The 23832-nt window shown below is 39.1% G+C and overlaps 1 protein-coding gene across 2 annotated transcripts in view; it reads right to left on the bottom strand.

Annotated features, from left to right (window-relative positions):
- GPCPD1 (glycerophosphocholine phosphodiesterase 1) overlaps positions 1–23832 on the bottom strand; it is a 65175-nt gene that overhangs the window by 9581 nt on the left and 31762 nt on the right. For both annotated transcript variants that reach the window (XM_030914274.1, XM_010378924.2), the window contains 11 exons: positions 21986–22148; positions 21572–21704; positions 20073–20127; positions 16215–16307; positions 13607–13684; positions 12547–12586; positions 10870–10931; positions 6723–6788; positions 5210–5346; positions 3978–4113; positions 3262–3422 (listed from right to left, as the gene is read on the bottom strand). In XM_030914274.1, the coding sequence (XP_030770134.1) occupies positions 3262–3422; positions 3978–4113; positions 5210–5346; positions 6723–6788; positions 10870–10931; positions 12547–12586; positions 13607–13684; positions 16215–16307; positions 20073–20127; positions 21572–21704; positions 21986–22148 (1124 nt within the window). The remainder of the gene's footprint in view (positions 1–3261; positions 3423–3977; positions 4114–5209; positions 5347–6722; positions 6789–10869; positions 10932–12546; positions 12587–13606; positions 13685–16214; positions 16308–20072; positions 20128–21571; positions 21705–21985; positions 22149–23832) is intronic.

Raw genomic sequence — 23832 nt, 5'->3', positions numbered from 1 at the left:
TGGATCAAGAAGTCACTTTGGCTTTCAAGTATCATTACCTTAGAATACATTTTAAAGACTGTAGCTGCCACTGACAGTGATTCTTCTGAAGGATCTTGGCAAGGTAAACTGAAAACTTTTCATCATTCCAGATACCATTAAGAACATTTCAGATTCATGGGACAAGATCAAAATATCAACACTAACAGGCATTTGGTAGAAGCTGATGCCAATCCTCATACATGACAAAGGGTTTCAAGACTTCAGTGGAGGAAGTCACTGCAGATGTGGTGGAAATAGAGACCTAGAAATAGAAATGGAACCTAAAGATGCGACTGAATTGCTACAATCTCATGATAAAACTTTAACAGATGAGGAGTTGCTTCTTATGGATGAGGAAAGAAAATGGTTTTCTGAGATAAATCCACTCCCAACAAAGATGCTCTGAACATTGTTTCAATGACAAGATATTTAGAATATTACATAAACTTAGTTAATAAAGCAGCAGCAGGGTTTGAGAAGATGGACTCCAATTTAAAGATGTACTACTGTGGGGCCGGGAGTGGTGGCCACCTGTAATCCCAGCACTTTAGGAGGTAAAGGCAGGCAGATCACCTGAGGTCAGCAATTCGAGAATAGCCTGGCCAATATGGTGAAACCCTGTCTCTACCAAAAACACAAAAATTAGCTGGATGTGGTTGTGCATGCCTGTAGTCCCAGCTACTCGGGAGGCGAGGAAGGAGAATCACTTGAACCTAGGAGGTGGAGCTTGCAGTGAGCCGAGACTGTGCCATTGCACTGCAGCCTGGGTGACAGAACAAGACTCCATCTCAAAAAAATAATAATAATAAAATAAAAATAAATCAAAATGTTTTGGCAGGGCACGGTGGCTCACGCCTGTAATTCCAGCACTTTGGGAGTCCAAGGTGGGTGGATCACTTGGGATCAGGAGTTCAAGATCAGCCTGGTCAACATGGTGAAACCCCGTCTCTAGTAAAAATACAAAAATTAGCCAGGCATGGTGGCAGGCGTGTGTCTGTAATCCCAACTACCACGGAGGCTGAGGCAGAAGAATCACTTGAACCCGGGAGGTGGAGGCTGTAGTGAGCTGAGATCATGCCACTGCACTCCAGCCGGGGTGATAGAGTGAGACTCTGTCTCAAAAAAGCAAAAACAAACAAAAAAGATGTTTTATTGTGGGTGAAAAATGCTCTTAAACACCATCAAGTGCAACAGAGAAATATTGTGTAAAAGAAAGAGTCCATTGGTGCAGCAAACTTCATTTCTGTCTTATTTTAAGAAATTGCCACAGCCACCTCAACCTTCAGCAACCACCACCCTAATCAGTCAGCAGCCATCGACCTCAAGGCAAGACCCCCCAGCAGCAACACGATTACGATTTGCTGAAGACAGACTGTCAGCATTTCTTAGTAATAACGTATTTTAAAATTAAGATACATACTGTGTTTTCTCAGACACAACGCTACTGTACACTTGGTAAACTACAATGTAGTATAAACATAACTTTTGTTTAGACAGAGTCTCACTCTGTCACCCAGACTGGAGTGCAGTGGCACGATCTCGGCTCCCTGCAACCTCTGCCTCCTGGGTTCAAGCGATTCTCCTTCCTCCTGCCTCAGCCCCCTGAGTAGCTGGGATTACAGGCGTGCACCACCACCACACCCGGCTAATTTTTGTGTTTTTAGTAGAGACAGGGTTTCACCATGTTGGTCAGGCTGGTCTCAAACTCCGGACCTCATGATCTGCCCGTCTCAGCCTCCCAAAGTGCTGGGATTATAGGCATGAGCCACGGCACCTGGCGTAAACATAACATTTATATGCACTGGGAAACCAAAAGATTTGGGACTTGCTTTGCTGTGGTGGTCTGGATCCCAGCCTTCACTATCGCTGAGGTACACCTGTATGAGCAAGTCTGCTAATCCCTCAGCTGAGTAAATGACATCCCTTCTGACCCCAAATGTCTTTATACTAAAGAAACCTTTTTGTCTCTCAGATTAGTGGCTGCCAAGGAAGCTGATGGGAAAAAAAAAAAGGTTTGTTCAAAATAAATTATTTGAATCCCTACTGGGTGCCCCACATTGGGTGCCCCACATTGTTCTAACCTCAATAGCAATGAACAAATCAGGCAAACAGCCTTGCCCTCCTCATGGAGCCTATATTCTCATTTGCATGTGTGCATTAGTACCAAGGAAGATGGAGGAAAGGGGCTAGGGAGAAAAAACAAGTAAAATATAACACAGCATATGTGGTGTGTCAGATGATGATCAATGATATGGAGACAAGTCAGGAAGTACACTGTGAATAGAGGCTGTTATTTGAAATCGGTTATTCAAGGAAGTCCTCACTGAGGCGACATTTAAATTGTTACGGAAGTCTTTCTCCGAAGAACGGGAAAACAGCAGATGGGGGAATTTTGTGGAAGGTCAGAGAGGGAAAGAGGGTTGGAAGGTGGTGGGGTGGCAGATTGGCTCGTATAAGGCCCTCAGACTTCAGCTTTTCCTTTAGGTGACACAGAAAACCGTGGGAGAGTTTTAAGCAGCAACATGATCAGACATAGGTCTTAAAAGCTTCCCTCTGGCTGCTGTACTAATAAACAGCCTGACCCTTAAGGGAAGAGGCAGTCACCAGGGGGCAGACTACCTCAACAATCCACACCAAAGATGAGCTGCTTTAGTTGAGTGACAACAGTTAACGTGGTGAGTAGACGATTCAGGATATATTTTGAAGACAGAACGAAAAGATTTTCTATCTGACTGGATTTGGGGTATGAAATAAAGAAGAGAGTCATGGAAGACTAAGAATGTAGTCTGAATTGTCACTTATACTGAAATCAGGAAGACTGTAAGAGGAACAGGTGTCAATACCTGGATATAAAAGTCTACAGAGGTCTAGGGAATGGTCTGAGTTGGAGATACATAAGATTGGGAACATAGAAGTTATGAAATGCCACAGAATTGGATGAGAGCACTGAAAAAGTTGGTATAGACAGAAAAGAGGTCTAAGGGCTGGAAGTCCCCCCTCACCCCCAGGATGATTTAGTATATATATCTGAGTTAGAGCCCAGTCAGCTGAATCCTTAACAAGCTTCCCAAGTGATTCTGCTATCCTTCAAACTTTGAAAACACCCACAGGCAAATGTTAAGATAATCTCAGGCTGAACTGCAGAATTTTAACTTAACTAAGTTCAATTTTATTTATAATTTCGTAAGATGAAATCTATACTTCTAAATTCCATGAAAATTGTTCATGAAAAACAAATACCTATCATAAATTAGACCATTAACTCCAAGTTCCTTCAATTTCCTTCTGTTTTCAGGATCATTGGTGTCATCACCCCAGCAGAATATGACTAGTCCCTTAGCTTTTGCCTCTTGAATATAGGACGGGTTTCTGAGCAAGTCTTCAGTATGTGCATTTATCCCCTAGAAGAAGAAAAATTAGTTGTGCATGAAAAAGAAACATTAACTGCAAAGCTAAATGCTCACACTCCAAAGTACAGTAGGCAGGAAAAGAAAATGTTTTTTCTTCCAATTACTTTATCTTATTCTTTTTAATGGACACTTCATACATAAATATATTCACAATATATTAATATATACATAATTTATAAACATACATATTGAATGTGCAGTCAAAAAAATTTACTAATGGAATGCTCTATCAAAACAAGTTTACATTCATCTGTAAAATGGGAATAATATTTTTTAAAAGGAATACAGTCTAACCATTTTTAGATTATTCATAAAATCTATTCAGAAAGTTAAACGAAAAAATGTACTGTATGCCTATAACAAATTTTGTACTTAATTTGTTTTTCATTCTGAGATCTAATATCCTCGCTTTTAAGCAGAGCCACTTGTTTGCTACAGTTTAGTCAAAACGTTAACCATTAAATGTGTAAAGTAATATGAAATCTTTACTACTCCTCTAAAATAAAAATAGAAAATTAAAAAGATAAAAATTCAAACATAACTTACCAGTAGATTTTCAAACTGTGCAAAGCTCATTGCAATGGGGGTTGTCCGAGATCTGAGGTCCATGAGTTCGGGATAAATTTCAGATTTTCCTTGAGTTAAAAATAGTATGGGATATTTGTTCTGCTTTTGCCGAACCCTGAAAAGAAACAATTTAAAAAATACCTTTCAATGGGGAGTAACTGTAATATTCCTTTTTGAAATTTTAGAAAACACTAAAAGTTAAAAGAAAACAAATGAGGTTGGGCACAGTGGCTCACACCTGTAATCCCAATATTTTGGGAGGCCAAGGTGGGCAGAGCACTTGTGGTCAGGAGTTCAAGACCAGCCTGAACAACATGTTGAAACTCCGTCTCTACTAAAAATACAAAAATTGGCCAAGTATCATGCACAGGCCTGTAATCCCAGCTACTGAGGAGGCTGGAGCACAATATCGCTTGAACCCTGAAGGCAGAGGTTGCAGTGAGCCAAGATCACGCCACTGCACTCCAACCTGGGCAACAGAACAAGATTCTGACTCAAATAAATAGATTTTTTTTTTTAAGAAACAAAGAAAAGGAGCATAGTCCCATTGCTCAGATAAAATCACCATTCACATGTGTTGCCTTTCAGGCCAGGTACAGTGCAGTGGCTCATGCCTATAATCCAAATACTTTGGAAAACCAAGGCAGGAAGGTCACCTGAGCCTAAGAGTTTGACACCAGCCTGGGAAACATGAAGAGACATTTCTACAAAAAATATAAAATTAGCCAGTCTTAATGGCATGCACATGCAGTCCAGCTACTCAAGAGGCCAAGGCAGGAGGACTGCTTACGCCCAAGAGGTCAGGGCTGCAGTGAGTCATCAGCCTCGGTGACAGAGTGAGATCCTATCTCAAAAACAATTTTTTTAAAAATAAAAGATAAATACAAATTTAAAATTTTTCTATACAAGAGCTAAAATATTCTCAGAAATTGTCAGTGATAAATCCCTTGGGAGCTTACAATATGGTAAGAAGTATATGACTTGCCTGTAAAATAAAAGGGTGTAAGGCTCTAGGACCCAGGAGGTGTGGACTTCACAGGAGTAGTAGGCACCCTAGCAAGCAGTCAGGAAAGGACATGAGGACACACAACCTGACATGATTTGAAAGGACAGATCGGGGGAAAGCTGGACAACTACCCCAGCTCCAGACTGGTACCTTAAGTCCTAGACACATTCTAAGAGTATAGGAAAAAACACTGGGTATTACTCACATTGTGCAAATATCTGCATCAAATGAAGAAAACACTATTCTCCTCTTCCCAGAATTTTCTAAAACAGTTTTTAAAATTATATCCAAAAACAGATTCATGTCAAAATATGTTGATAAGTTACCATCCCACATTCCATCCTATGGGAAAGAGAAAGCAAAATAAAAGTCACTGCACACCCTAAACCACAGTGCTAGAAACTGTTTTTATTCTGGCAAGCTGTGATAGAAAGAAGCCCTGACAGTATCTAGTCCAACTATTATTTTACAGATGATGAAACCTGAAAAGATTAAGTGATTGGCCCAAGATCACAAAGCTATTTAGTGATGACACAGGTCATAATTCAGATACAGAGACTCTCATACAAAAAGCAAGTAACTATTAACTATATCATCAATACACTTTTGCATTATTAAAGTTAAAAGCTAAAACTCTAGAATATTGCAGTTTGCTATGATTTTATTTCCATAAATTATAGGACACGTCATCTAACAAATTAATAAAATGTCCCTATTAATTATTACCAGTTTAAAAGTCTCATTCTTTGGGTCTTGGACATATGAAGTAACCAAAAATTAATTAAAATAATTCATTAAACATAGACAAGACACCAAGCCAGCTCTATTGACATTCAAATGTTAAATGTTTTAAGTGTTAGTCACTGAAATAATTCTGGAAGCTCAGAAAACTAAAAATCACATTATTAGGGAAACCTGAGTTGAGCATTCACTACATTAATAAGGACCAGCTTGTCATAAACAGCATGAATTGAGGGCAATTACAGATTATTCTGACCGAAACAAATTCAAGGGTATTGCTCAATGCCCAATCATGACATCTGAATTAACTACTTTCAACACCCCACACCCTACCCAAGCCCCTTGACATGCATCCCATCAATTTGTACATACTCTCTCTGATATATTCAATAGTTAGCTAATTTGTTTTCCACAACTGAAATATAAGTCCCAGGAAGCCAAAGCCTTATTCTCTTTTGTGCACTACTTGTCCCAAGCACTTGGAAAATGCCTGGCCCGTAGCAGCTTTTTGAGAAACATTTGTTGAACAAAAAAATGACTAAATTTGGAAGTGATTTAAAATACAACTGCAAAAAATTTTTTTTTCTGAGTAATTATTACTGGCTACTGTTAACAACAGAAAACTGCTTAGAAAATTATTTAAAACATGTTATTAGATGAGCAATAAGAAAGTAAAAACTAAATCCAAGCGATGTGACTGTCCACTTTATAAGTATCTCCCCAAAACCATATTGTTCACACAAGACACATGTAAACTGAAATTTCTACAATAATCATCATTAATTTGAAGTACTCACATACTAGCATGAATGTAAGATATGTTTTATTTAAAGGGTCCAAAAGCATTGTGCTTGATGGAGGAAGCCACAATGAGATTTCAGGTTAGCTTATTCCATTAAAATACAAAGACAGGAATGAAAGAATTTTTTAGGAAGGGCATAGAGAGTACAGAATGTGCGGCATAGAGAATTACTTACCCTTTGTTGGCAGATCCATTTTATTTCAATGTTAAACCCTACATCTTCTGGCAAAGACTCTAAAACCTAGAGTTTTGTTTTGTCGGTGGTAAATTTTGTTTTTGGTGAGATGGACAGCAGAATAAGAAAACAAAAAAAAATAGAATTATTACTAAAAATAAGAATTTATCATTAGTAGCAATAAAATGTTTTGTGCATAATGCACAAACATATTTTGCCATACTCAAAGTGACAGCCTGTTAGATGATTACATTAAATAAGGTCAAAAGAAATTAAGCAGCAAAAGCAGGGGTCTCAGGCACTGTCTGCGATAACTGACCAACACCAAGATGGTTCTTAACCTCAAACCCTTTCCGCCATTACTAGTGAACATCCAAAGTGAACTCTAACACAATAGGCGACATCATTAATTCAAGACATTTGTCATGTATTATACATTGCATTTGGGGATGTCAATCTACTTGCTTAAAATCTATGAAAAACCATGATTTTTAGATTGTTTTGAAGGTGATGATGCTAAACAAATACTGTAACTCCCTGAAAAGATGTATCCCCAAATGAAAAGATTAGGCTGCAGCTCATAAATCAAAAAAGTTATAATTTATATAAATGACAAATGCTATCAGTGTATCTAAACTAAATTATCTAGACACTTTGCCATCAGATTATTTTGGCAGTTGTAACTAGAAAATGATATTGAAAATATGAAACTTGGTTAGTAACCTTCAAAGAACAGACTTGTTCAGTCTTAAACAAACATGAAGGCCAGACATATACATAAATATGCTCAGGGCAAAATGAATTTGACAGAGATTATGTTTTATTATTATTATCATTATTACTATTTTTGAAGCACAGTCTCACTCTGTCACCCAGGATGGAGCAGAGTGGCACAATCTCAGTTCACTGCAACCTCTATCTCTGGGGTTCAAGCAACTTTCCTGCCTCAGCCTCCCGAGTAGCTGGGATTACAGGTGCCTGCCACCATGCCTGGCTAATTTTTTGTATTTTAGTAGATGGGTTTCACCATGTTAACTAGGCCAGTCTGAAACTCCTGACCTCAGGTGATCCACCTGCCTTGGCCTCCTGAAGTGCTGGGATTACAGGTGTGAGCCACTGTGCCCGGCAGACTATTTTAGATACTTCAAAATTTTAGATATCAAAGAACATGTGTAGCATATATGGTATTTAATTTTTTAACAGCAAATAAATGCATACAAACAGAATAACAGAGTGGTAAGAACATAGCCTGGGAGTCTGGTGACCTGGCATCTAGCTCTGGGTCTCCTATAACCAGCTGCATGTGAAGTACAGCATCTAAAACAGTTTATACTCAATTTTGTGTGGGACTTTTTTTATTTTCTCCTATCTAAAGACTTATTTAACACATCTGTCATATTTTTGCTGGACTAATGCAAAATCAGAAAGAGTAAGACAATACATTAGTGTTGAGATTGCTCAATAGCGAATTTGCCAGAAAAGTGTCTATATAATGAGATTATTTTTGGTGTTAAAATTTTTTTTTTTTTTTTTGAGACAGAGTCTCGCTCTGTTGTCTGGGCTGGAGTGCAGTGGCACAATCTCAGTTCACTGCGAGCTCCGCCACCTGGGTTCACACCATTCTCCTGCCTCAGCCTCCAGAGTAGCTAGGACTACAGGTGCCCACCACCATGCCCAGGTAATTTTTTTTTTTTTTTTTTTTTTTTTGAGGCGGAGTCTCGCTCTGTCGCCCAGACTGGAGTGCAGTGGCGCAATCTCGGCTCACTGCAAGCTCCGCCTCCCGGGTTCACGCCATTCTCCTGCCTCAGCCTCCTGAGTAGCTGGGACTACAGGCGCCCGCCACCTCGCCCGGCTAGTTTTTTTTTTTTTGTATTTTTAGTAGAGACGGGGTTTCACCATGTTAGCCAGGATGGTCTCGATCTCCTGACCTCATGATCCGCCCGTTTCGGCCTCCCAAAGTGCTGGGATTACAGGCTTGAGCCACCGCGCCTGGCCGTAAGACAATACATTAGTGTTGAGATTGCTCAATAGCGAATTTGCCAGAAAAGTGTCTATATAATGAGATTATTTTTGGTGTTAAATTTTTTTTTTTTTTTTTTTTTTGAGACAGAGTCTCGCTTTGTTGTCTGGGCTGGAGTGCAGTGGCACAATCTCAGTTCACTGCGAGCTCTGCCACCTGGGTTCACACCATTCTCCTGCCTCAGCCTCCAGAGTAGCTAGGACTACAGGTGCCCGCCACCATGCCCAGGTAATTTTTTGAATTTTTAGTTGAGACAGGGTTTCACATGTTAGCCAGGATGATCTCAATCTCCTGACCTCGTGATCCACCTGCCTCGGCCTCCTAAAGTGCTGGGATTACAGGCGTAAGCCACCACGCCTGGCCAAAATTTCTTTGTGATTGAATTATGATAGCAAAGTGAGTAAATGAGTTTGCGTGTGTGTTTTAACTTATTTGACTAAAAGGTTGTCAAGCCTGTATTACAATTTAAGATTTTTTCTGGGAATCATGAGATTTCTAAAAAACAAATGATTTTAGCAAATCAAATTAGAAGAAATGATCTTACTTAGATGGGCTTCATAAACACTTTAAAAATCATACAAATTATATTTTACTTATTTGTTTTTGAGACAGGATCTCTCCCTGTTGCCCAGGCTGGAGTGCAGTGGCACAATCACAGCTCACTGCAGCCTCAACCTCCTGGACTCAAACTGTCTGCCTGCCCTGGCCTCCCAAAGTGCTGGGATTACAGGAATGAGCCACCATGCCCGGCCAAAAATGATGTTTTAAATGCACCAGGATAATGTTCATTGTAGGGGCTCTCTTTTAGTGTCCTTTTTGCAGAGTGAATAATCAACACTTAATTTACCTTTAACCACTGAGATTTTAATGATTTAGATTGTTTTATGAACCCCTCAAGAAATACATACCTAAATATTTTAACAAAATCTTCATTATAGTCACGTCTTTCCTTTCTAAATCATTTCTAAATCTTTCCTTTCTAAATCAAGTTTTAGCAAGTAGCTAATATACTAGATAAAAACCATTAAGCTAATAAGTTCCACTCCCCAAATAAGAATTTCCACATAGTAGTTAACTAAAATTACCTATTTTTGCCTAAGAAAGCTACTATACCTGACATGAACAGAAAGACCAGAATTTAGAAACTGGAGTCGACAGAACAAAAGCAGAGCCAGCATCTCTTTGGCATCTGTGTGGGCTTTCCTGATGCTGTCAAGGGTATTCCTGTATTAAATTGTATCTAGTTTTTAAATCTTCATGCTCGTTTTTGCGTGAAGATCTATTTTCTCAGAGTGAATTTCTGAAATTTCGATACCATCTTAAGTAAGAGGGGCACTTATTTTCTTTGGTTGAAGAAACTCACTTCTCTCCCAAAACTAAGGAATAATTTAAAATATTGTTAAAAACAAACAAAAAAACAAAAAAAAAAACCTGCCTCTCCCACCATCATCTCTCACCCCATACCTGTGCCCTCTCCTTCCCATTTATAAACAGAAATAAATGAATTTGCTACTCTTACCAAATTAACATACTGAGATGGGAATTTTTATTTATTTGAGTAGAAGTTACTCTTGGGGAAAGAAACAAAAGTAGCACAAGTATACCACACAAGAATGTATCTTGTTGGCTGGGTGTGTTGGCTCATGCCTGTATTCTCAACCCTTTAGGAGGCTGAGGCTGGGGGACAGCATAAGTCCAGGGGTTTGAATCCCCTTGAGACCAGCCTGGTCAACAAGGTGAGACCGTCTCTACAAAAAAATAAAAAAATTAGCCAGGCATGGTGGTGCACACCTGCCATCCCAGCTACCTGAGAGACTGAGTGAGGTGGGAGGATCACTTGAGCCAAGGAAGTGGAGGCTGCAGTGAGTCCTGATCACACCACTGCACTCAGCCTGGATGACAAAGTGAGATTCTCTCTCTCTTTCTCTCTCTCTCTCTCTCTCTCTCTCTCTCTCTCACACAAACACACACACAAGTATTTTCTCTAAAAGGCACCAATGATGATAAGTTCATATTAACATTGTTTTTAACATAGTCTTTTAAGGATCCTTTTAAGAAACAAAAGTAAATTATTCATACATAACAAAGTTAATGATAGCCTTGCCTTGGTTTTCCTCAATAACTTACCATCTTAAGAGAAGGAAATGGCTGATTTTCTGAAAAGGAATTTTCCTCCTGGACCACAGATTCTGAAATTTTAAAATAAAAAATCTCAGTAAATAAAATACCACTATATCACTAAGAGCTTTCTTAAATCCTTAGCGCCAAAAAAAGAGGGAAAGAAAGAGTGTGAGAACTGCAAAAGCATAAGTAACTCTGAGATCCCCACTTTTTTTAATAGAGATAGGGTCTCATTCTGTCATCTAGGCTGGAACACAGTGGCATGATCATCGCTCAATGCAGCCTCAAACTCAAGCAGGCTCAAGTATTGATCCTCCAGCCTCAGACTCCCGAGTAGCGATGCCCACAGACGTGCACTACCACATCCAGCTCATTTTTAAAATTTTTTTGTAGAAATGAGGTGTACGTTGCTCAGGCTAATCTTGAACTCCTGACCTCAAGCAATTCTCCCAACTTGACCTCCAAAAGTGCTGGGATTACAGGAGTGAGCCACCATGCTCAGCCCCTATATACAGTATTTTTAAAGGCTCTTGTATTTATTAACCATCAAAAACCCATTTTCTAAATAAGTAACCTTTATGAAAACCAGTTTGCAACGATTAATAGACACCAGTCTGTAGACCCAAGAGTGATTACTTTCTTATAAAATTTGTACTAAAGTACTGCTCTTTAAAAAGTAGTCACAAGCTGTGATTTTGCTATTTTTCCAGAGAATTAAGAGTTGTGTGATTCTGCTAAGACTAAATTTGAAATACTAAGATCAGCTCAGAAATTACAAATTAAGAGAATATATAGCTACTATTATGCTTTTATCATTATTAATGCAGACTAAAAAAAAATATTTTCCAAAAGTGGAAAAAATTAAAATATCAAGTTTTTCTTAAAAACACACACACAAAACTGTATTACAAATTCAAAGATAAAATCATGTAAAATTTTACAGTGGAATAAAGGTAGAATTCATTTTATTACTAAGAGTCATAAAATATCTGTAAGCCTATATAGTTACATTTATGCTCTGGGTGGGGATAATCTTTAGTCTTAAGTACTTCACAATCTTTATAAAGATATTAAAACTGTATGGTTATCACAATGACAGATAAACACCTATATCTATAGTACACCTACTATATGTACAGCACCATCAGTCTCTCGGAATGTACAAACATTTTCCTATCCCTGAGGAGCTAACATTCTAGTTGAAAAGATGGGACATATATGAAAATAAAGGATTTAAAATGAATACAATAAGCCTTATATGAATGGCACAGCCATTAATTTCTATGGGAGTAGAAAAGCAAAGTGAAATTATAAAGGGATGTGGTAGGCAGGACAAAGCTTACCCATGGTCATAACAGGTAAATGACAGAGCTGGTTCAAACTGACCCTGAAGCTGGATTCTATAGCTGATTTACTTTCCACTTTGTAATGGTTAAGAATGTTTGGAAAGATTGATAGGTATTAATACTTTGATCATCAAGCTAAGAAACGCAATGCAATGGTTACTACACACATGATACGTATTTAGTAGAAAACAAATGCAAATTTCCGAACTATAAAATTACATTTAGAAGGCCCAGTATTACATTCATAAAAATGACCAAGTATGTGCTAAAATGGATTTTTAAAATCCTATTAATGCTAACTACAAAAGGAAAACAGTGTTTCCATATTGGTACATACCTTTCCGATCCTTAGATTTCAATGCAGTCACATGAGTGAGCTAGAAAGCACACAAACAAAATGAAATTGGAAAGGAAGCCTTAGCTTATGAAGAGATAGTTAACAGAACTATAACTTGAAAAACTAGCAAGATAAAAAAGCCTATAAAATGTAGAACTATCAGTTTAATAAGAATAAGCACTGGCCGGGCGCGGTGGCTCAAGCCTGTAATCCCAGCACTTTGGGAGGCCGAGACGGGCGGATCACGAGGTCAGGAGATCGAGACCATCCTGGCTAATACAGTGAAACCCTGTCTCTACTTAAAAATACAAAAAACTAGCCGGGCGACGAGGCGGGCGCCTGTAGTCCCAGCTACTGGGGAGGCTGAGGCAGGAGAATGGCGTAAACCCGGGAGGCGGAGCTTGCAGTGAGCTGAGATCCGGCCACTGCACTCCAGCCTGGGTGGCAGAGCAAGACTCCGTCTTAAAAAAAAAAAAAAAAAAAAAAAGAATAAGCACTAGCCACTGTATATATTTTATATGTGCATACATATATTTAAGATAATGATCAAATACTCAATTAAGGAAGAATATAAAAATTCTTCACTAGATAACTGTTAATAGGGAATCATGCATTTATTTAGGTTCCTAATAGGGATAGGAAGAGGAACCATGTAAAATGACATGATACAAAATATTCAAATGTATTGGAAATTAACATTTATTTACCAACAATTGCATAAAAGGCCTACTGTAAAATAATGACCATTATATGAAGAAGGGCTACTGCAGAACAGAAGCAACCTAAAGATTATGAATGGGCTAGCCACTATGGCCTATGAAAACTTACGTCTAGTTTGTTCCTTCATATACAAAAACCAGTGGGGTCCATGGAAATGGTTGGAGAAGACAGCTGGATCAATACAGAACCCTTCTCCCAAACAGAACAGAATACCAAAGCACATACTCTACACATTAAATATAACAGTCATCCCCATGTGCAAAGAGAACATAACCATATATAAGCAAGTACAATAGTCCTAAACTAAGGGATAATTTACATTTCATGTTATTATTACTACCTTTAACAACTGGAGTTGGTCAAATGTTAATTCTTTTACTGGAATTTCAAATAATTCAACTGGATCAGCATCAAATTTCTAAAAAAAGAAAAAAAGAAAGAAAGAAAGAAAGAAAATTAAGAGAAAAGTGAGCCCTAAATTATCACTGAATGCTCACACTAGACAGGCCTAGCAACTCTATTTACTCAACAATGAGAGTAACGGTGAGTAGCCATACTGAGCCCATGCGGGGGACCCCTTCTAATCTAACATTACCTCCCAGCCCTTATATTCTGGCTTTCGTTTTTATTGCAGTGTAGAATACCTGGAAGGAAAAAAGGAGCTGGGAGAAAGCTGTAGCGCTGAAGACAACTGAGATAGAACCAGAAGTCAGTCATCTCCCCTACTTCTTGTTATGCTGTCTATACATTTTCTTTGATACTTATCCATACTACATGACTAGAAATCAACATGAAAGTACTATATAGAATTTATTTCTGTAAGTTTCTAATCTTTTCAAAGACTTTTAAACTAACATTTGATTAAAAACAGCCGACACACCAAATGTCATGAAAAAATTGTCTGATTAGCTATAAACCGTAATACTTAACAAGCACTCTGAGTTATCATGTTTCCCCCAGAAGCAAATCTGTTGTATTAGGTTTTAATGTCTATCAAATGATCAATGTCATTCTGTTGAAGGCACTTCTACAGGAAATGAATTAAGGTAACACCAATAAATCATCTGTCCAACAAATATACTAAAATCCACCACATATATATTCATTCATGTACATTGGTATGAACCTGTACATACATAAGGTTTTTCTGGAACACATAAGAAACTATTAAGAGTAAGGCAGTGAGAACAAGGAAAAACAGGAAAGATTTATTTTTCATTTCATAATCTTCTGAAATACTTACATTTTTTCTAATGAACATGAAATGTTTTTATAAGAAAAATACTAGCTTAAAAATAAAACTTCAATATAAAAGTTCATTGCTTTCATTTCTCAACTCATTCAGGTTCATCTTCAGATCAAGATATAGCCTGGTGAAAATGGGGCTTTAGTAATATTTGAACTCTCATTGATTTTCAGAAGTAAATTGTAGCTCGGCTGGGTGCAGTGGCTCACGTCTGTAAATCCCGGCACTTTGGGAGGCTGAGGTGGGCGGATCACCTGAGGTCAAGAATTTGAGACCAGCCTGGCCAACATGGTGAAGCCCTGTTTCTACTAAAAAATACAAAAATTAGCTGGGCGTGGTCCAGCTACTTAGGAGTCTGCAGTCCTAGCCACTTAGGAGGCTGAGGCAGGAGAATTGCTTGAACCCAGGAGGTGGAGGCTGAGCCAAGATCACGCCACTGCACTCCAGCCTAGGTGACAGAGCAAGACTCGGTCTCAAATAAATAAATAAATAAATTGCAGCTAGATAAATTAATCTCAACCTTGGCTAATAAGATCATTTATCACTTCACTCTTTCTCATTTATCTTTTCATTAATGTTCTTCCATGGCTAAAACAACCTCTTCCATGTGTTTGGTCACTCTACTCATGTAATCTAAATAGATGCATCTCCTTCCTTCCCTCCTTTTCTCCCTCCCCTCCCTCCTCCCTTCCTTCCTTCCAATACCATTTCGCAGAAACAAAAGGGTCCTTTCCTATACGTCATAATAATCCAACCCCTAGGAACTCTGATTAAAATTCACCAGCAGGTGGTGCCAGGTTCCCTGTCACACTCTTTAATACAACAGGCAGTATCTGGTACAGTGATGTTAGCAAACTACACTAACTTGAAATCAACTCAGTTGGAAATTAATATCGAACACAGTTTTAGCGTCCAAGTCCCTGATAAATCACTTGGTTACATAGTATACTGACGTTTAGGGACTATATCATTGTCACGATTATGTTTGTACAAAAACAATTACAGGTTTTTTAAAGCTACATAAATTTTTAAATCTCATTCTGGATTCCCCCCTGGCCCCCATTATGCCCTCTTCTCCATTCTTCTGGTCCCCTACTTCAATTCAGGCTTACCTTTCCTGTAGCCCACATTGCTGCTCGCCCTGCCTGCAATCTCTGTCCTCTGACACTCCTATTTCATCAGCTACCAAAACATTAGTCGTGAACATTTCCCTTTTCAGCTAAAAAGTATTCCCTACCTCCCTAGCTCTTGAGTCTAAACCTCTTCACTGAGGCCCTCCGCCATCTAACTCCAAACCACTTTTTGAATTTTTCACTGTGGCTCACTAGCTTTATTAATTGAAGAAGCTTGAAGCAGAAACAGCTGGAATCCCAGAAAACAAACACTATGATATCTTCCTCTCTTGCCTCAATATAGTAGCACAGACAGTCACAACACCACAGAAATCACCTGGAATGTCCCTTTTCTATAACATAATAAAGTGTATTTAGCAACAGAGACCCTACTCTAGGAAGGCAGTATCCCAATCTCATCACTGTCTCAATGTTGCAAGAGCATGAGAGGGAAGGACTGGCAGGAATACACCAAGAAAATGAATTAACCAATTCTATTTAATAAGTAATTAAAAATATAAAAAAAACTTCCTAGTTTTTAAACATTATACCTAACATTAAGAGTTTGAAAAGAAGAAATTTCAACGTACCTTTTTCATAGTCAAACAACAGGTAAGATCATGATATACCACGGGCACAAAATCCTTTGAAAGGTGTACATCAAATTCTACAAAGGCTGCACCCTGATAGAAGGAAGCAAGTATTTGAAAAACATTGCCTGGTACACAGTACATCTCAAACTGCAAGAACATAAGAAATTTTTGTTCACTATAAAATTATGGACCTGTACAAACTTTTTCTAAAAAGTAATGTATTCTCTTAAAACAATGGCTTTTCTCTTTTGCAAAAGCACAGCTACTTTTTCCTGGCCAAAAAAAAAAAAAAAAGGACACAAATTCACTTTAAAACATCCAGAGGCACCTCAGTGGCAGTGAGACAGCCTTTGGGCTGTCACTTCTACAACTGCTATTGGCAGAAAAGGAACCCAACAAGTGCCTCGAGCTCAGGGATCCCTCACATTGCTGCCCGCTGTCCCTGCAAACCTTAGCTGCATAGCTAACATGAAAGATTTGGTGAGGGAAGGAATAAGCTGCAAAGCGCCTTAGCTCTGCTCCTTAGTGCACCTGAGCAGTCCACTGTACAGCCTTTCTCAGCAAAATGTCAGGACTGAATGAAAGAGGAAGCCATAACTGCTGATGAACAGACAGAGAAAACAGAAACAGGAAAAAGATGATGCTCATGTCCAGTTTCCTAATGAAAGCCAAACAAATGAGGGAGACATGAATTATAGTTAAAGCCAAATTTCTAAAAATCAGATCCATACAGAAGGAGCAGGACTGAAATTAATTTAAAGAAAAAAAAAAAAAAAGAAAGAAAAAGGCAGATCCACTCACCCCCATGAATTAATTCAGTTAAAGTCTATATGTCATAAACTGACACACAAATATGTACCTTTCCTGAAAGAAGGCCAGCTGCGATAGAAGGAAGGTTTGAAAATTCTGTAACACTACTCTGCTGTGACCCACAGAGGTGCTGTACTAGAAAAGATGGGTGCATTTCTACCCCTTACACCGGCTCTAAGTTGTCAAGGGGTAGAACTCAATGTGTGAATACACATGGATCACACACTAGAGTCAAAGGAGTTCAAGAGTATGGTGAGGAAGCCTACTTCCTTGCAGACTTCTGAAGCAGGAAACTTAGCACCTCTTATTTGAAACAAGATAATACCAAAAACCCGTTCTACCAAAGAGGACAAACCCTACCATTCCCAAGTAGTTCTATAAAACATTTTAAGTTGTAGCTTTCTAATTTGTTTGGTTTTGAGACAACCATAATCCTTATAGAAAATAATTTTAGTAGGAGACAAAACTTAATCCCAAAATTCATCGTAAGGTTTAAGTAATAAGCCAATAACAGACCAAAACATCGTCACAGATATGTATTTAACATTAAAATAAGTCAATAACAATTAAAATAACACTTCTGAAAATGTGATCCCTGTGAGTTACAAAGGATTTCATTAGAATACGGAAGAAAAAGGCTTAATGAAATCCTCTCTCAAAAAGCACATATCTAAAAATTCTCGGCGGGGTGCGGTGGCTCACGCCTATAATGCCAGCACTTTGAGAGGCTGAGGCAGTCAGATCACCTGAGGTCAGAAGTTCAAGACCAGTCTGGCCAACATGGGGAAACCCCATCTCTACCAAAATTACAAAAATTAGCTGGGCATGGTGGCACACGCCTACAATCTCAGCTACTCGGGAGGCTGAAACAGGAGAATCGCTTGAACCTAGGAGGTAGAGGTTGCAGTGAGCCGAGATCACGCCACTGCACTCCAGCCTGAGAGACAGAACAAAACTCCATCTCAAAAAAAAAAAAAACTGGCTCATCACACCGGGCAAGATGGCTCATGCCTGTAACCCTAGTACTTAGGGAGGCCAAGTGAGGAGATAGCTTGAGCCCACAAGTTCGAAACCCGCCTGAGCAACATAGTGAGATCTTATCTCTACAAAAAATACAACAATTAGCCAGGTGTGATGACACATGCCTGTGGTCCCAGTTACTTGAGAAGCCAAAGCAGGAGGATCACTTGAGCCCCGGAGGTTGAGGCTGCAGTGAGCTATGATCCTGCCACTGCACTCCAGCCTGGGTGACCAGGCCATCACGTTTATAGCTAATGAAATGATGTTTAGATTAGCCATGACAGTAAAACTGGTTCCAGATTAATTATAAACTATAGCCCAATACTACTAATAAATATATTTTCGACAAAGATAAAACAATATACTACTATTTTAAACATTAAAATTACAATCAATTCAAGATGTCATGAATTTTAAAATGCCTTATTTTACATACCACTAAGAGGGGGAAATATGCTGCCAATTAAATTATGACTCAAAGCTAAGTTGTAAACCCATTCCAATTTCAGAGAGGTTAAAATATTTTAAAAGTACACCTCAGAATAGATGTTAGTTCATATAACTAATGAAGCTAAACACTGACTAGCCAAGTTTACTTCCCGAACTATTTTTACAAGGCAAAGTTGAGGGCATATGGAGTACATTGTGGAAAAAGTGGAAATTAAAAAATGAGATGTTCCTCCATTTTTCCCCTAGTTTCACTTTGGAATGTGAGGCGGTCCAGACAAGTACAGAGGAAGAGGGGAGAAAAATCTCAGGTTATTGATTAAAAATGTCCAACTTGCAATTGCTGAAAATACTAAAAGCTAAAAAACAGACTCTAATCCTTGATAACTGGATTTGAAAAAAAAAAAAAAAGGAGTTAAGGAAGACAATCAAGTTGCTATGCAAGGGTAGAAACTAATATTTTTGTTTTGTTTTTTTTTTTAAAGAGATAGAGTCTCACTCTGTCATCTAGGCTGGAGTACACTGGCCGGATCATAGCTCACCGCAGCCTCAAACTCCTGGGCTCAGCTCCTGCCTCAGACTCCCAAGTAGGTGGGACTATAGGTATAAGACACCACACCCAGCTGATATACTTTTTGCAAGTGTTACATAAAGTCACCATCAAATCTTTCATTCTTTTCTTTCTTTTTTGAGACTGAGTCTCACTCTGTCATCCAGGCTGGAAAACAGTGGCGTGATCTCAGCTCACAGCAACCTCCACCTCCCAGATTCAAGCAATTCTCCCACCTCAGTCTCGCAAGTAGCTGGGATTACAGGCGCAGGCTACCACGCCCGGTTAATTTTTTGTATTTTTAGTACAGTCTGGGTTTCACCATGTTGGCCAGGCTGGTCTTGAACTCCCAACCTCAGGTGATCTGCCCATCTCGGCCTCCCAAAGTGCTGGGATTACAGGTGTGAGCCACCATGCCTGTCCCATCAAATCTTTCTAAAGGCATTTTTTCCAAAGTGAGTATCTGAATAAGCACATTATTCAGGTAGTGAAAACCAATGCTTAGTGGGAACTTTTTTTTTGTCTCAATTACTCAAAATTTTGTTATCTCAAAAAAGGATGCTGGCTGGACACAGTGGCTGATACCCATAATCCCAGTACTTAGGAAGGCTGAGGCAGGAGGATCGCTTGAGCCCAGGAGTTTGAAACCAGCCTGGGCAACATAGTGAGACCCTGTCTCTACAAAAGAAAAAAAAATTCAAAAATTAGCCAGACATGGCGGCACATGTCTCTATTCCCACTACTAAGGAGGCTGAGGTGGGAGGACTGCCTGAGCCCAGGAGGTTGAGGCTGCAGTGAGCCAGTTCGCATCACTGCATTCCATGCCTGGGTGACAGAACGAGACCTTGTCTCAAAAAAAAAGAAAAGATGCTTATGGTTCTATTGTCTTTATCCCAATCTTCACCATGGATCTGAATATAAATGCCAAGAGATATTTCCCCTTTCTAACTATTAATAAAAACTGGAGGAGACTCCCTGATCGATATTTCTCTACCTCAGCAGTCTAAAGTTATTTAAAGGTTACTTACATGACTAGCAGCATTTCTTAAAGAAGCAATAGTATTTTCTTGAACTTTAGCCAGCCTGAAAAGAAGAAATACATTATCATAGACTATAGGGAAGATAAAGAAACAAATGTAATAAAGAAGCAAAGTGTATTTTCAACAATGGGAAACGGTACTTATTCTGTATTTTGAGGCCAATTTTGACATCCCCAAAATATGACTATGGCTGTCACTAGGAATTTATTCCTTAAATGCAAGCTCTAACAATGATAGATATTTACAAGCTGTATACCAACATAGCCAACACAACATACACTTGCCCTGTACTATGGACTTTTTTCTTGGAGTCATGCAAAGTGATCAGTAAAAACAATCCTCTTCAATGGCAGAAGAAATAAAGACATAGAAACCTGCTCCTTGCAATACAGCCTCCAAAGGACTCACTACTGGCAGACAGTGGGGGAATGAGAAACAACCGACACACACACAGGATAGAAGTATGGAAAATCTATTAATAATAAGAACAGAAAGGGGGAAAATGTATTGTTTAAGATGGGGCCTGAGAGGTTAGGTGCGGTGGCTCACGCCGGTAACCCCAGCACTTTGGGAGGCTGAGGCAGGCAGATCACTTGAGCTCGGGAGTTTGAGACTGGCCTGGGCAACAAGGTGAGACCTGGTCTCTATAGAAAAATACCAAAAAAAATAGCTGGCCATGGTACCACGTGCCTGTGGTTCCAGCCACTGGGGAGACTGAGGTGGAAGAATGGCTTGAGTTCCGGAAATTGAGGCTGCAGTGAGACAAGAATGTGCCACTGCACTCCGGCCTGAACGAAAGAGACCCTGTCTCAAAAACAAACAAACAAAAAAAGTGGGGGCGGGTGAGGGTGCTTCTTCCTTAAATGGTTTTTTATAGACCTTAAAATTAAAAAATCCTAATGGTCTCCACAGCATCACTTTAAAACAAAATGGAGAGGGATTAAAATTTACAGTAGAAAATCTGTGGCATGAGCTATAGCACTGGTAATTAAACAAACTTACAAAAGTAGAAGGGGAAGACAACTATTCTAGGCTACAATCTAATGTCTGTTGAGAAGAGAGAGCATCTTTCGGTTGAGGTTCAAGTTAACTAATATTCCTTGAGTTTAATCACACTTTTCTAGACTTGGGATAACGTTGTCCAAACCCTTCCATTTTATAGATGCAGAAACTCAGACTCAGGGAGGGCAACATGTCAAAAGTAAGGACCACAATACAGACACACACACAGATGCTACCAAAGCTTTCTGTATCAAGCTTTCCTTCCTATCTTTCAATTTTTAATGTCTTCCTCCTTATCAATTCAGTAGATATATTATAAAACTGACCAGAATCTTATGGTTGGTCTCTAACTCCAATTACCAAATTACATTAAATTCCCTTGGTAAAAAATAAAAACATCATTTCACCTTTGCTGAGAAAAGCAGTATAACTCTATCAAACATGAGCTACACCAAATGCTAATCCTACTCAAATATTCAACTTACTGGGCAGTTGTTGTAGAGTTTCCTGCACCTCGATGGCCAACATCCAATGGTATTCTTGGCTTCCAATACTTGGAAAATGAAGATTTCATGTCACAAGTGTATCCTGGTAATGGCTTGATAATTATATAGTCAACTTTCATAGGAAAAAAGAGGGAGGAACAAAAATAAAAATGATTAAAAGGGCCATTATGAGCTGAATTATATTTAAATACCACTCAAGTCAGCTTTATTAGTTTCTATCAAACAAACAAAAAAAATCAAGATTCAAAACTTTTAGAAAATATAACAGACATTCTCCTTAAATTGATAAGGAAATTATTAATTTCTTCTTTATCATTATCAAATACTTAATTTGAAACTAATTAAAATTCTAACTTAACCCCTTGGGTTATTTGGCCGTGTCTTCAAACTTACCTCTCACTTTGCCTATTGTTTTCCTGGAATTTCTGCTCATGATGGGAAGAGTAAGAATTCCAGCACTCTTTCCACTCTCAGCAATGGTGGATGATAAGAGACAAGCTGTACCCACATGTCCAGGAAGGGCATCACCCTGAACTACATGCTCACTGAGATCTTCCTGAAAAAATGAGATTTAAAATAATCTTTTTAAACTTCTGTATTACATACATACATAATTTACACACACACATTATATATCACCTATATATGAAATGTGTATATGTATTTTTTTCATAAAAACCTCAATATTTTCGGCCAGGTGCAGTGGCTCACGTCTGTAATCCCAGCACTTTGGGATGCCAATGCAGGCGGATCACGAGGTCAGGAGTTCGAGACTAGCCTGGCTAACATAGTGAAACCCCATTTCTATTAAAAACACAAAACATTAGCCAGGCATGGTGGCACATGCCAGCAGTACCAGCTACTCAGGAGGCTGATGCAGGAGAAACGCTTGAAACCAGGAGGTGGAGGCTGCGGTAAGCTGAGATCGTGCCACTGCACTCCAGCTGGGACAACAGAGCAAGACTCCATCTCAAAAAAAAAAAAAAAATTCAGTATTTTCAATTTAAAGATCAAAAGCCTCACTTAAAGTCAACTGAGAATCTCTGGGCAGAACTGATAAGAAAGAGACACAATCAAATTTATATTCAAGTGACGATGTCTTCTTTATAATTAAATACATTTTCTTGTACAGTTTAAATATGTATGTATTTTTGAGACGGAGTCTCATTCAGTTGAAATTTAAAGCACTGCTCGAAAATTTCTAATCACTTTTATGTTGTTTTAAGACTAAGATATATTTGTAGTGAATTTTAAACATATTCTCTAAAAATGTGTCTACACTGCCGGGCATGGTGGCTCATGCCTGTAATCCCAGCACTTTGGGAGGCTGAGGTGGGTGGATCACAAGGTCAGGAGATCGAGACCATCCTGGCTAACACAGTGAAACGCCATCTCTACTAAAAATACAAAAAAATTAGCCAGGCGAGGTGGCAGGCGCCTGTAGTCCCAGCTACCCGGGAGGTTAAGGCAGGAGAATGGCGTGAACCCAGGAGGAGGAGCTTGCAGTGAGCTGAGATCGCGCCACTGCACTCCAGCCTTGGCGACAGAGCAAGACTCCGTCTCAAAAAAAAAAAAAAAAAAAAAAAAATGTCTACACAAGCGTCATATAGGGATAGCAACTCTCTAGGAAACCAGATACTATACTCACTTTGAGATTACACTGGGTATTTTATCAGCCTAGTCTATGAATAAAACACTATTACAAAAAATGCTAACCAAATTAAAGGGAAGGTAGGACATTCAAGAGTTTATTAAAAGGTAGGTTTATTAAAAGGAAGCAACAAGAAAATGTTCAGGCCAGGAGCAGAGGCTCACACCTGTAATCCCAGCACTTCGAGGGGCCAAGGCAGGAGGATTGCTTGAGCCCAGGAGTTCAAGACCAGCCTGGGCAACAAAGACCCCGTCTCAACAAAAAAAAAAAAGTTGTTTTTTTATTTCTGAGACGGAGTCTTGCTCTGTCGCTCAGGTTGGAGTGCAGTGGCGTGATCTTGGCTCACTGCAACCTCCACCTCCTGGGTTTAAGCAATTCTCCTGCCTTAGCCTCTCAAGTAGCTGGGATTACAGGCAAGTGCCACCACACCTGGCTAATTTTTGTATTCTTACTCTTGACCTCATGATCCGCCTGCCTTGGCCTCCCAAAGTGCTGGGATTACAGGCGTGAGCCACCGCACCCAGCCAAAAAAGTTTTTTTTTAATTAGCTGGGTGTGGTGGTACACACCTGTAGTCCCAACTACTTGGG

The sequence above is a fragment of the Rhinopithecus roxellana genome, chromosome 13 (assembly GCF_007565055.1).
Source record: "Rhinopithecus roxellana isolate Shanxi Qingling chromosome 13, ASM756505v1, whole genome shotgun sequence".
Lineage (NCBI taxonomy): Eukaryota > Metazoa > Chordata > Mammalia > Primates > Cercopithecidae > Rhinopithecus > Rhinopithecus roxellana.
This window is presented reverse-complemented; position numbering and strand designations above follow the sequence as displayed.